At 36.7% G+C, this 14,772-nt stretch overlaps 2 protein-coding genes across 2 annotated transcripts; one reads left to right on the top strand and one right to left on the bottom strand.

Annotated features, from left to right (window-relative positions):
* Positions 1 to 88: 88 nt before the first annotated feature.
* Positions 89 to 5,918, bottom strand: LOC140921207 (uncharacterized). Its single transcript, XM_073371185.1, has 2 exons — positions 5,194 to 5,918; positions 89 to 538 (listed from the first exon to the last, which is right to left on the bottom strand). Exons 1-2 carry the CDS (start codon positions 5,782 to 5,784, stop codon positions 113 to 115), a joined length of 1,017 nt encoding a protein of 338 aa, XP_073227286.1. The 5' UTR covers positions 5,785 to 5,918; the 3' UTR covers positions 89 to 112.
* Positions 5,919 to 5,980: 62 nt separating this feature from the next.
* LOC140921206 (RNA 3'-terminal phosphate cyclase-like) lies at positions 5,981 to 14,252 on the top strand. Its single transcript, XM_073371184.1, has 11 exons — positions 5,981 to 6,126; positions 6,312 to 6,429; positions 7,000 to 7,126; positions 7,624 to 7,747; positions 8,174 to 8,232; positions 9,008 to 9,149; positions 10,588 to 10,715; positions 11,389 to 11,447; positions 12,313 to 12,407; positions 13,080 to 13,184; positions 14,070 to 14,252. The coding sequence occupies exons 1-11, from the start codon at positions 6,064 to 6,066 to the stop codon at positions 14,154 to 14,156; spliced, it is 1,107 nt and encodes a 368-aa protein (XP_073227285.1). The 5' UTR covers positions 5,981 to 6,063; the 3' UTR covers positions 14,157 to 14,252.
* Positions 14,253 to 14,772: the final 520 nt, after the last annotated feature.

Raw genomic sequence — 14,772 nt, 5'->3', positions numbered from 1 at the left:
CACACAATCCCTAGTTCTATGTATAATATGGTCAGGTCTGTGATGTAGAAACTTGACTCTGTCCCTGTACCGCAAGAAAATCCTACTCACATAATAGACAGTTTTTCTCAGTTTATCTCCTGCCAATATACAATATTGACCTCCGTGGTACTCTTTCCTCTTCTATGAAATGAAAGCCCTCATCACCAATTTGTGGATAATTCATCATATCCAAAAAATCCAGGTCATAGTACTGTGGCTTGCTAGTCCAGATATACTCAGAAAATAACTCCAGTCCCTCGCAGTGGATGTGTCTTAAAACACAGTCATTCATTAAGCTGTACAGTGTTTCCAATGTTGTGTGATTCTCGCAGTAAACTTTCCAAAACTCTGTCATGCAAGCGAGGGTATAATCTCTCCTGTCACACAACAGTTGAGAAAGAATTTCAGCCTCCATTTTGATACTCTGTTTTGTTGCTGTAAGATAATCTCCAGCTCCCAATATGTGTGAAACCAGCGTGTTGTTGGCCACTACGCCCTTAAATCTTTCTTGTACAAGCTGAAAGGCACAGATCAAATTAATTTTGTCATTTATTTTTTAGAAATAGAGAAATCTAACATTGGAAAGCTCCGAGAAAATTCCAAGCTCCATATGAGATTTGCATTTTGAACTAACAAGTCCTCTGATTCATAGATCTGATGCTCCAACTGCTGAGCTACTGGAAGCTCTACAGCGAGCAGGGTCGAAATTTAATAATAATATAACTACAGCAACCACTGAGAACTGTATTGGGGACTTGCTCAAAATCGGCTGTCCACCAGTGAACAAAGTTAGGACTAGGAATTTTGGAAAGACTCAAAATTCTGGCTATTAAATTTAGTTATATAAGATTTATAAATAAGAAAATCTTATAGTAAATTTAGTTAGATAAGATTTATAATAATAAAATCTTATAGTGGGAGGCTAACGTGGCTGGCTCCCTCATCATAAACAGGCCGAAAAAGAAGAGTTTTTGTTGTGAAAATATTCTGTTCCAAGACAACAACATTATTGGTGCAAATGTGGTATTAATTAATTTGCTATTACAAAATATTGCTCACATGTGTAAACAGCTAACAACTGACTAGCCTTCACACTTACGATTTCACGTACACAGCAAATTGAGTATCACTGGTCCATGTAGAGGCTCAACTTACTTATTTTGTCAAATGTTTACCTGTCTAAAACAGTAACACTAAGTACCAGAAAGTTAGAAAAACTCTTAGCTTAGGAAAGCTCCCGCTCCAATTTTATGACTCCATAATGAAAAAGTTTGACATTAAAATAATTATAACTTTCAATTCACAGACCTTTCCAGTGTTAATAGCAATGGCAATAATAATGTTAAACAGTGAAATTCTTTGACACATGCTAAATTTCTTGCAGTAAGCTAGCTGGATACATCTATCCATGTCTTTATCAACAACTCAGAACAGTTTCAAGGGATATGCTAGCATCTACAGTATGTATTTTATTTACAATCAGTCATTTTTTATCATTACCATGTGCATGTGCTCATTGCAAGCCTCATCATAATATTATGTTTGTAATGTAATATGCACCTCACACATGTCTGGTGTTGGTAATGACTACTTAGTGACCCACATCAAATGTCATGGTCACACTTCTGTATATCATGTATCTGTAAATAATATACTACATGCTTAAAAAATCCACATAATCTTGACGGTTAAATAAGAGAAAAAAAAATATGGAAAATTGTATCTGCAAAACAGAAAAGCAATGGAATACCGTAATTTACCAAATGATTAATTTAAAGAAATAAAATCATAGAATGCATAAAGAATGCATTACATTTTCAAGTACAATCAGGTAGTATTTCATTTTGAAAGCTTTATTTATGAGATATATGATCTTGGCAATAAAACACTGAATCAGATGCGAAGGATGTATATACATAGTGTCTAGCAGTATATTAACAGAAAACTGGGAAGTTGTTGTTGCTAGTTTTAAGTATAAAATAAAGATCTCGTATCTTTCATGTCTCTATACATGTACATGTACACGTACTAGAGACAGCTTTATCAGCTACCTACTGTAGTAAAATCAGCCAGCAACTCTAAGTTTTGAAAAAGATTCAAGGAGGATGACAGTCCTGTTACTGCTCCTCCATTTTATTGCAATATGGTTGTTATATGAGCTGTAGCCCATGAATAAAAAAACCTGGGTTTGGACATACTTGAAATTTTGGAGGATCAAAATACCAAGTCACGTACACAGCATGTGATCTTGCATCAATGCTCAAAACATAATCAGGTGATTTGAATTTAACAGGATTATAATCCACAGGTAAGTGAAGACAACAGCAACAACAACAACTCCCAATAATACATCTTTTGTCTTCATCCAAAGAGAAAGTGTTTACAGACAAGCTAGGGCCTGGTTTCTGAAAGGCTGCAGATTAGCACTAATGCAGGATTAAAGTTTTTTCCTTTTTTTATAGTTACCTTCCAATGCATAGCTTAGAGTCACATTTTAAGGCTCAACAGCATTTTATAAGCAAGAGTTACATGATCTTACACAAGAAAACCTTGCTTGGTTTAATCCTGGGTTAAACTTGACCATCTTTCAAGAAACCTGGCCCAGAAACTTCTAGATTTGAGGCAGCATTCAACTATCTGATAACAACCTGAATGCATAAAAAAAGCCTTCAATATCCTAGGTTATTTTTCAACTGATTTGTTGGTGATAGAGATATTGATGACAGTTGGTATGCAACAAAGAAAGTTATAAAAAACTCTTTGAAATGCACTATGAGGTCCAAGCACAAGGAAATTTCTATTTGACAGCAGTGAATGATTTTTTGCGGGCAATTCCAAGATTAAAAACAGACAGCAAATTTTTAAATGACCCACAAATGTTTGGCTAGGTCAAAACTTGATGTTATAAATAAAACAAACTGCTTCGTTATAGTTCATGTGGGAGAAATGCAGTTTTTAGTAAAGGGTGCAACATTATGGTTGCCATTTTTTGCACAAAACATAAAAAAAATGTAAAGCTCAACTCAAGTTTATTGTGTAAATTGTGCTTTGCTTTCGTGAGACAACTCACCAGCTAGTTTACAGGTATAATTACACATTAAAAATATTTAAACATGAATAGATAATTATAACCAAAATATATACAGAATGACTAATTAAAAACATGAAAATAATGTAAAAACTATTTACATAAGACTAGAAAATTTCACAAATGAGACAAAAGCTAAATCTATTTTCAATAAAATAAACTGGCAGTAGTAGTACATGTAGTAGGTAATTATATTAAACCTGATAAGTCCAGTTTTCTTATACTATTTTTAAAAGCCTTGAAAGATCCTATAGTTCTATGTGAGTCAGGTAAAGAATTCCAAAGTTTTGGTGCTGTAAATCACCACGATTTAAGGACGTAAGTTGAAAAGTTAGCCATTGACCGCTTTAAAATGTCATTTCCCCTGAGGTCATATTTACTGTTTCTATGTTAGATCAGATCTTTGATGCTCTTTGGTGCATGTTCATTGTTAATGACATTAAAAACTGTATAAGTTATTTTAGCGAGGTGTTGATTCACTAGTGAAGGTAAACCTATTCTATTTAGTAGTTCAGAGTAGGGCGTTTGTTGCTCATTAAAGACAATATGAAGGGCATGCACATTACCTTTCTCTAGCTTTGCAGTGGCACTATAGAAATGCCATGTCTCTGGGCAACAGTTACTTTTAATTGGCATCATTCATTGTGAGAGAGATTAGTTTTCTTTGGATTTGAAGTCATAAAAAGGATGGCAATGAAAAATCACTTTTCCTTCATACTAGGACTGGACACATTTTCATTTTGCCCATTTTTTGTTCAATTGGCAGTATTATTAACACATCAATCTCATTAATGTTTCTCAAGATCTACAGTATACAAGTATCTTTGTTTGCTACTTGTCTGTTTTACAGAATGCAGACTTGGCTATGGTTTGAGTGGTGAACACGCTGAAATAATGTAGTAGGAAGAAAAGGTATGGCTATTTCTCTGTGACAAAACAACGAGGTGGCTGTATAGACTAGGTGACAATAATAATTATGGCATGGATGTCGCACGTCAACATCTTGATTATCAAGTTTCTCAAAGTCACAGTTCTCTCATACAAGTATACAACGTACGCTTGTTTACCTTGTGACATATACAAATGCAACAAGTTTTGTTTTTATTTATTGACAATCTCACATGAAAAAAAAAACTTGTGATAAAAGGCAGTTGCCTCACATGCATTGTATCCTTTCAATCACAAGCTAGTAACACGCAACGGCAGAAGACCAGATCACCATTTTGTCAAGCAGACTGAAAAAATAATTTGGCATTCATTACATTGTGTTTTAAATATCTTTAAGTACTATGCAAATCTTCAGCTTTAAAGTGAGGGTCTCTGGGATTTGATTTGTCTGGTACACTGTAATCATGTTCAACTGCAAGAAGGGTTTCATTTGACATAAAAAAAAATTCAGTAGGATATTGTCAGATGGCTAATTATTAATCTACTTGCAGCTCTAAATACAGAAGTGTTTATACATATAAAAAATATCATAGAATTAGATTTAAAATCGTTGATGCCAAACATGTAGAGCATGCATGCATTACTGAGTGTACAGCTTAATATCAAGGGCTTCTGGACAAGAAAGACACTCTGTTCAAGACACTAAAATACTGAAACATACACCGCAAAACATACCCTGTTAAGTAGCACGTACTAGCCTTCTATGCAGACATTCTTCGAATTTTGTCACACGTTTCTTACCCGCAAAGGGGAAGGACTGTTTGACGAGCCAAAGGAACGTCTACATCGGAGGCTATGTAAGGGAGTGCCCCCCTCCCCCACGGGCAATGACTGCCCAAGCTCTCCATTAGATTAGTCGATAAGTCACTCTGTATTCTAACAAACACTTTAGCTAAATTGAAAGGTGAAATTTGGTCATTATTTATAACAGCTAAATGGTTTGTTTGTTAAAATAAAGAGGGACTAAACCGGCAAATGTTTTGTTTTGTCGGTAGACTGAGCTAACTACAACTTAGCCATTATCTAAACACCACCATTACTGTTGGTCTAATAGAACAAAGTGTTTAGTTTATAGTGTTATAGAAAGACGTCAAAATAAATTTTAAAGACTATTATTTCTCCTATGACAAGCTTACCTCAACTGCATCATGGATCACCTTCTCTGGTTTATACATTGAAATCTTTTCAGCTGCCTCCTTCCATTTTTCCTCTCCGAAATGCCAGAAGGTATTTGCAATACTATCCTTGTCGTTCCAAGAAAAGCTTGTTGCACCCTCGTCGTCAGTCTTGGAACATCTTTGATCACAATATGACAAACCTAACGCTGATTTAACGACTCGCAACAGCTCGCTTTCTTGAAGAATCTCTGGTGTATTTTGATGAATTAATTCGGTGACAAGTTTTCTCCCATAATCAAATAATTCATCTGCTGTGATTTTAGAATGACAAAGGCTTCTTTTCTGAATTGCATTCGGAAATTCCACACCACTGCTGTCTTCGGCGGGCATTTTTAACATTCTTTTATAGATCAACGGACATCTGAAATACGATGTTGTTTGCAAAGAAAGCCGAGAAGAATTAAGATTTCGGGATATACAAAAAAGTTTCGTCAAATCATGCATTGTGGTTTGGATCGAAGCCAAGGGCGACGAAAAAACTGCTTGGATGAACAACGAGTTCTTGCAACCATAAAGAGAGCCCGAGTTTGACTCCAGTGCCAAGGACATGGTCTTCTGATCACACGATGTACTGTTTGAGGCTTATCGCAAGCTTTTTTAAGAACTAAACGCAACGTCTGCCAAAAATTACTGCATGAAGTTCGCCATGTTTTCCACCGTTTTTCGGCCAATTACTTCCCTTTTTTTTTTAGAAACAAGGTTTGGTTACCTTGCCTAAAGACGCGGTTACTCATGTCCCAGTTTCCCTCGGTGCAATGTGCGCCTGACGATTTTCGTATTTTGGGTTGGAAAAATCGAAACAGAGAGTGTTATTGGTGATTATACAAAATGGCATCGAGCGCAAATCGCTCAAGTGATGTTATTATTATCGATGGGAGCATAATGGAAGGGGTGAGAAGAACTTACCTGTGGGTTTTGTACCATTCACCAAGACAGCTCCCATAAAATGATATATATACCTTCTTGAGATAACTTTTTTGTCAGTACGTGCTTCATGCAGTCAGCTCATAGATTTTGAGTTTACCTTCATTGTGTTATATTTCACTGCTATTAAATCTGTCTTGACTATTTTCTAGGGTGGTCAAATCCTCAGGAATGCAGTGAGCTTTGCCTGTTTGTTGAATTCTGCAGTTTGTGTTGAAAACATCAGAGGTGGAAGATCAACACCAGGACTGCGAGCTCAACATATGACTGGTAAAAACTAAATGGTCAAATAATGTAAATTTTCCAAAATACCTGTTGCTTGAGACAAAAATATTTCTTTTCAAAGGAAAAACCCAAGCTCACAGCGTAAAGGGTCGATCACATTATGCCACTCTAGTCAGCTGGGCTGAGATTGCAGCTCAGCTTTCTGAATAAATCTTCTTAAAATAATGTTAGAATTTACATGAAGAGTGTCAGCCTGGTCTGAAACTAAATGTATATTTCAAATAAATAACTGGTCAAATGGGCTGAGATACCCCATGCATTTAAGCTTCACCCAGGGCTGAAAGTATGGACAACTTACAAGCGTGCACTGATTGAGATTTTAAACCAGACCACTTTGTATGTGATGTTTCCTGGCAGTGCCCAATTTTAAACATTGCACTCGGGATTAAGGTCACCACAAGTGATCTTTTGACAAAAATACAGCTTCATACACTAGCTGATAGTCAGCTGACTAGTTATTGGTTAGGATGGTCGGTAGGTAGCTCGATAGGTAGGCATGAAAAGATAATCAAGGGAACTGACAAATGAAAGTAAATGAAGTTTTATTATTTCTAGGATTGCAGCTGATTAGAGATATTACTTCTGGTAAACTTGATGGAGACAAAATTGGTTCTATGTCCGTTACTCTTCATCCCACAAATATTGGTTCAGGGACATTTATTGCAGATACCAAAACAGCTGGGTAAAGGAATTTTAACTGATTTTCTTTTGGTTTTGTTATTACTCTCTGATTTTCTGTTGTTTCTGTGGTCGAAATATGAAAACCTCAATTGAGTTGTATTCTTGCTGTTCTTGCTATGTTTTTAGGCAGGAGTTTGGCTATTTCTTAATTCTTTATGAAGTGTGTGAAATGTTCGTCCATACTTTTGCCTTGCTCTACAACCAAAGCAATGCAATCTTATCCCCAGGATTTCTCAGTTTTGTCCCTTTTTCTGGTGATTATTCTGTACTATTGACATCATTTTCTGGTTATCGTAAACATCTTCCAAATTTGGTTGATGTGAGCTGGTCATGAAGAATTAGCCATGGGAATTGAGCCTATCAGAAAAGAAGAAATAAATTATTTTGAATGAATAACAATGCATGATAATGAAATAAAAGAAACTAACATTCAAGCTAATTATACATTTTACTACAACATATCAATTCACATTAAATAAAATAAAATTTGGTTTTCAGGAGTGTATGCCTGCTCATGCAGCTTGCTTTACCCTGTTTACTCTATGCACCTGCTGCATCAAAACTGATTCTTAGAGGAGGAACAAATGCAGAAATGGCTCCACCTGTTGATTTCATGACAGATGTAAGTTGTCAGTCATTATTTATGAGGTTTTAATACTTATATTAGATACGTCAATTTGTTTTAGCCCCTGCAGTGCCACATCAATGCAACTGGGATGAGTGTTAATGATCAAGAAGGTATAGTGCTGTTGAACAATGTGACTATTGAGGTCACAAAATTAATTGCTAATGGCTGCAACTGCACTTGGTAAGTTTATAACCAGGCTAGTTTTTGCAAAACCTGGTAAAAAATTCTTCAGAACGTAACCTCATGGTTAAAAGAGTTTGACCAGGTTAATTTTTATCAGAGGCTGGACTCAATTTAGACTTTCACAAAGTCATTCAATGTTGCACAGTTTTTTGTTTGCTCACTTAAGTCCCCTAGTGTGGCCACAGCCAATGTTTATTAGCTTTTTTTTTAGTTTTACCTCACTTTGATCTCTTACAGGTTTTAAGGCCTATTGTCAAAAAGTTAGGTGTAGAGTTTGATTGTGACATTGTCAGAAGGTAAGTTAACTTGCTGTAGAAGTCACTGTGGCTTAAATTCCTAATGGCTCTGCCTTAAAGAGCAAGACCAAGGATTAGATGGACCAGGGATAACTTGGATGGCTTCATAAAATGCTGGCACTAAATTGCCCGCAACAATTGGACTAGTAGAGGTCAGTAGGGAAGTGTACACTGTACCTCCAATGGCAGACATTCAACGGTGACATTTAACACTAACTGAACTGAACTGAACTGCCTATGTGTATATCCAGGGTTATTAAAGTCATGATGAACAAGGGTAAACAAAATTTTTCAAGGTCAGGAATTAGGGAACTTTTCTTGGCATAAAGTGAGGAGAAAATAGTTCTTAGCAAAGTTAGTGAAAAGTCAGCTAATTTTTCTTTCAGGAGGACATTTGGTTTCATTGAACCCATAAGACAATTGAAGAAGAAGAGCCTTTATTTACCATATATTTGAGATCATGCAAGTAAGCTCTGTTGAGCTTTTTGATGATCTCTGCTTTATTCTAAATAGATGCATATTCTGGATTGTACAAAAAATGCTTGTAGAGGAACTAAAAATGAAGAGACAATAATATTCAAAGCCTGCAAAATTAACCAGCTTCAAAGTTAGTAAAAGTTAATTCTTTTTTACAGTCTGGTAAAGTCAGGAATTGTAGTCACAGATAGATTGGATTTTTTTGTTCAAGTGAGTGGCATGGCATTCATTAATATGATGTTGATTCATAGTCAGTTTCCAGCAATTTTTAATTGTTTTTTTTTTTCTCTTCTACAAGAGGTTATTACCCGAAAGGAGGAGGTGAGATTCATGTGACAGTGAAGCCAGTCAAACAGTTGAGACCTTTACAGTTACTGGAGAGAGGATCATTAACAAGAATAACTGGACGAGCATTTGTTGCAGGAAGGCTTCCTTTGAGGGTTAGTTATTGCCTCACGCATCGTCGAGTGATTTAACCTTGGTTAGTAACATCTGCAAAGCAGCGCCGATATCCTTGTTCTGGGTCCCAATGGATTCAAAGAATTACTGGAACTGCATTTCGAATTTCCTTTTAACTTGATTGGCATGTCAACAGTGGCTTTTTAACAAACCAACCCTGGTGCGTACTTAAATCCTGTTACACACAGGTGGGAGCCCAGCTGCGAGAACAAGGATTTTGGCACTGTTTCACAGACAGACTTAACCAGAGTTTACAGTTTCATCTGTTTAGGTTAGTTAACAATAAGCCATTTCTGACTTATACGAGAAACCTTCAGAAAGAACTGGACATCAATAGGGAAGAGGTTCTCCTCTTGCACATTAGTTTGGACCAGAGTAGACTCTGTGCATATTGTCACCTATTGTCCTCAGTGAACCATCAGTGCACTTGTAGACTGCCACCTATGCATGAGTAAATGTACATTTCAAATTTTGCTCTACCAACCCTGAAAAAAAATGAAAGATTACTCCAATCTTTTATCAGTCTAGGACCAAAGAGAAATTAAAGTGGGATGGAAGGTAAAAGATAAAAAGGGATGGGAACCATGATTGTTACAATATGAAGATGGGAAATGAAAAAGAGGTGTACACCAACTTTAAGAGAAGTGACAGTTATGAGGAATTGAGTCAGAGGCTGGGAACAGGTTTTGATGGAATTAAAAACATACAAAGGGGTCAGGTACTAAATGGGAAGGGACTGGCAAGTGGAAACTGACTGAAACAGAAGAAAAAAGGAAGTGGGAAATGGGAGATAAGGGAAGGGAAATGGAACAGAAAAGTGGGAACTGCTAGGTGGGATGGGGGTGGAAAAAGAAGCTAGAAGAGGGGAGGGTGCAAAAGGGGCGGAAGCTGGGGGACAAGTTCATTGAAAATGGGAGAAGGAGTTAGAAATTAGAGGAGATACAATGGGAATAGGAGAGAAGTGGGTGAAATATGGTAGGGTAGAACTTTGGGAAAGAAAGACTGGGAGAAACAGAGATGGGAACTGGGAAAGAAGTGTGCGACTTGGGAGAGAAAAGGTGGGAACTGGAAGAGAAAGGGGTAAAAGTAGGAGAAAATAGATGGTGAGAAGAAAGAGGATGGAAAGTGGAAGAAAAAGAAGTGAGAGCTGGAAGAAAATGGGAAGAGAAGTGCTGGGAAAGATGTTTGTGAAAATGGGAAGGGAAAAGTGAGAACTGGAAGAAAAAGGGGTTAAGAATTGGGAGCTGAAGGGATTAGAACAGGAAAGGAAGTCTTTGGCGATGGGGGCCTACATGATACATTTTTTATAATAAAATAGTTATTGAAGCCAAAATACATTTTTTTTATTGATACCAAAATAACCTTAACTTACTTATAACCTAACGTTAACTGGTATTTTCTAATAATATTGATCTACAGATAGCCCAGACCATGGCCAGAGAGGCAGACAGGGTTTTAAGGAAAAAATATCCTGACCTCAGTGATATTAACATTGAACCAGTTCAAGAACCTCCTGAAAAAGCACATGAAAGTGGAACAGGAATAATGTAACTCTTCCTTCAGCCATTGGTAGCTAGCTGAATATTCAGTTGACTCCTTGACTTCATCTTAATAATTTAGATGATAATATTAAGCAGTTGCTTTTTTTTACTGTCAAACTTCGAAACTTTTCTATGCCTTGAATGCTTTTAGGGAACTGATACCAGAGATTTTAAATTTAACTCTTTAAGTCCCAATAGTGACCAGCAGCAATTTTCTCCTAACAATATCCATACATTATCATGAGATTAGGTTATGAGAATTAATAAAATAATCACCTAAGAGAAAATACTTTGATCTTTTAACAAATTCTCTTAACTAATTCTTAATGGAAATGTATAGAGATCAGTTTGGAGAATTTGTATGTAGATATTGGGGCTTAAAGGGTGAAGAGAAATTACTAGCCTGAAAGACCAATATATTATTGAAAAATAGAGGACAAAAAAGAATTCTTTTTAAAATTATTGATAGTTTGTAGGACTCTTCATGCATTTAATACAAGTACCATTGTCATTTAAGTGGATTTTTTTTCTTCCTTTTTTTCTAATGCAGCCATATATGAGCCATTTTAAAAATGCCTGGTTAATTAGATGATTAATGTCACCAATGCTTATCAATCATAATATTATGCCTCCTTGATTGAATATGTAATGATACAATATTATTGTGATGTTTCTTCAGGGTCATGGCTGAATCGTCAACTGGGTGTAGACTAGCTGGATCAGCAATTGGAAAGAAAGGTGAACGTCAGTTTCTTATTGGTTTATATAATATATATACTTCAGCCAATTGACCAGTGTATCTTCTGCAATGTGGAGGCATGTGGCTGAGTGGTTAACACCACGAACTCCGCATCTGGAGGTCCAGGGTTCAAGCCTCGCCCATTGCATTGTTTCCTTACACAAGGAAACTTACTCCACTTTGCCTCTCTTCACCCAGGTGTATAAATGGGTACTGGTAACATACTGCTGGGGGATAATCCTGCAATGGACTAGCATCCTGTCCAGGGGAGAGTAGCGATACTCCTAGGCATGGTTCATGCTAAGAAAACCGGGATAAACTCCGGTCATTTGGGGCTTTGGCTCATGTGCGCCTTTACCATTTTTTTATCTTCTACAAAGGTTTTGTTTGCACATGTGTTGACTTAACCCTTTAAGTCTCAATATCCACATACAAATTCTCCAAACTGGTCTCCATACATTTCCTTAAAGAATGAGATAAGAGAATTTGATGAAAGATCAAGGTTTTTTCTCATTGGTGATCATTTTATTAATTCTCATAACCTAATCTGTTAACAATGTATGGATATTACTAGGAGAATATTGATGTTGGTCACCATTGGGACTTAAAGGGTTAATAGGTCATTTCTGAGTTGCCCTAAATGCAAAGCCATTGATATAAAAAGGATTTTTTGTTCTCATGAAAATGAAATTCATTTTCACAAGAAAAGTTTTTCAGTTAGCCTTGTTTTGAAAGTGAAAGTTTTTGGAACTTGGAAATAGCCTACTGACACAGCTGTACAATCACATGACTGATCCTCACCCCTTCCCTACCCCTGCATGGGTATCATATCTTTTATCAGCCCTTGCGATATTACTGTTGCAGGAGTCCCAGCAGAAGAAGTAGCAAGAAATGCTGTTGATGAGCTGACTAGTAATCTTCAGCATAACAGCTGTGTTGATGAACATTTGCAGGATCAGGTGAGTATACCAGGAAACTTAAACTCTCTTTGAGGTTGGGTGGGCTTGCCGTGGGTAAAAATGAGGCTAGACTAGTACTGCGAGCAGTCTCTCTTTTTCTCAGAAATCTGTCACAAAGCACGAGAGGTATGTAAGTTGTGTGGGTGCCAGTATGCTCAGCTGACTGCTTGCAGCTCACACATTCACACATCACACTCTCTCACTGTAGCCTCTGTTTACAATAAGGTTAGTAGAGACCTTTAGATTCCGAGACGAGTATGACTACAAGTGTGAGATTTTCTCAATACTAAGTAGGGCTTGCGCGTGAACCAGTGTCATTTTAGCGGGAAAACATGATTGCCGTTGTCATTCTACTACGAGTTTTAGCTAGAATGTCTTGGTAACAGAAACAAGTTATAAAGTGTTAGAGGTTTTATCATTTTGTGGCTGGGAGATGGCTTAAGCTCCTTCAGCAAAGATATGTGCTAATTTTTTGGTGAAGAAGAAGTGCAATGAAGCTTTCCGGGGTGTCTATAATTTAAGAATGCATGAACAAACTTCAAGTCAAATCTTGTACTCATAGTCATTCTTGTCCTAGAATCTAAAGGTCTCTAATATTTGAGAGACTGCATACTTGTGTGAATGTACAGATTTATCATTTCATTCTTTTTTTTTCACTTTTTTTTAATTTAGTTGATCATTTTTATGGCATTGGCCAAAGGGCATTCCTCTCTTAGATGTGGGCCACTGACAATGCACACCCAAACAGCAATTCATGTGGCAGAAAAAATTATGAAGGTCAGCCCATCTTACTCTTGCTTGGTTTAAAGCATAATTCTTAAGTCAGTCAAGTGGGCAAGCTGCTCAGGCAGTAACCTAAATAACTGGCATTTTTTTAGTAAGCACACATTATTTTGCAGATAATGAAGTGTTAGGTTGCTTATTGCACAAGTGAGGGGGGACGTGGCCGACCTAAAATAAGGCTCTATTTTTGCATCTTTTGGCAAAGCAAAACACAATTGTGAAATTGTGTCAGATTAGCAAAAATTTGGCCTAATTTCAGGTTTAGTCACTGCCTTCAAGTATAAATATTATGTGCATGTAAGCAAAATCACATTAGCTTTCCCATGTCTCACTTCTGCGTGCACACAATGAGTTTCACACATGCTCATGTACTTGTACACCCTACTATATACCCCTGAGGAAAACCAGGGACTCCTCAGAAACTAATATCTTGTGAGGCATTTCCAGTGTACGATACAAAAGCACCTGTTCTTTGCTGGTTTAAGCAAGCCGTTAGGGAAGTGAAAGTTGGGAGAGCTCACAATGATATAAATCTTCAGGCTCCATATGGTCTACACCCTTTTCACATTAGCACTTGTATACCCAGATGTGTGTGGGGAACAACATTTTCAGCTTCTTTTGTACGTGAACCACCGTCAGTAAAAAGCAACACATTCAATAACCGACCCATTCTGACTTAATTTTATCATCCAAATAAGTTTACAATTTGAATTCAGGGTTTCACATTAGTAGGTTGCAGTAAATAGACAAAGTAATACATATAGTCAGTTGCTAGTTGCAGTGGTTGGAAATATGTGGTGTTCTATTTTGAAATAAATACACTTTAATAGCTTTAATTCCTTGAATGAACATTTCTCATCTTCTTTTTCTCTCCTTTAGGCAAAAATCCAGGTTCAACAACTCTCAGAAAAGGAAGGCTGTATCATTGAATGTGATGGAATAGGGTTACAAAATCCACATCTCTAAAACCTTTACAGTTGTAGATATCAAATAATACATAAAATCAACAAAATATTGCTTGTACATGGTTTATGCTTAATTAAAACACTTTTGAAAAAGTCACTGCAGCTGTTACTGGTAAATGTTTTTGTTGTTGTTGTTGTTGTTGTTGTTGTTACTTTACTTGCATAATTACTTGATTCACTTTATTCTGGAACATTGTTCTCCTTAACAAGATGAGTGCTCCTTGAACCCTTCCAGGGGTGGGTAGGGGGTGAATAGCGTGGATTGGTACCCCTCACAATACCATTTTGGGTATTTAACCCCAGAGTGAATAATGGAGTTTTGTAAGGAACTCTAACTTTTGAGTCTGTGGACAAAATCCTATGGTGTGACCATTCAAATGAAACCTCTCAATCTGTACTTTCACATGGTGCAACTTGTTTATGAAATTTGGGATTTTTTATTGAATTTTGTCTTTGGCCACCTTTGGCAGTGAAAAGCCTTTTCAGTCTCAAGAGTGACCGACATCAATTTTCTCCCAACAATATACATATGTCATGAAGAGAAAAGGTTTGGGAAATCACAAAATGAACAACAAAATCTTTACAAGGACGATGTTCTTGAAAGAATCACCTTTATT

Source organism: Porites lutea, chromosome 12, assembly GCF_958299795.1.
Source record: "Porites lutea chromosome 12, jaPorLute2.1, whole genome shotgun sequence".
NCBI classification, from domain to species: Eukaryota; Metazoa; Cnidaria; class Anthozoa; order Scleractinia; family Poritidae; genus Porites; species Porites lutea.
Note: the sequence above shows the minus strand (reverse complement) of the source record. Positions and strands in the feature narration are given on the sequence as shown.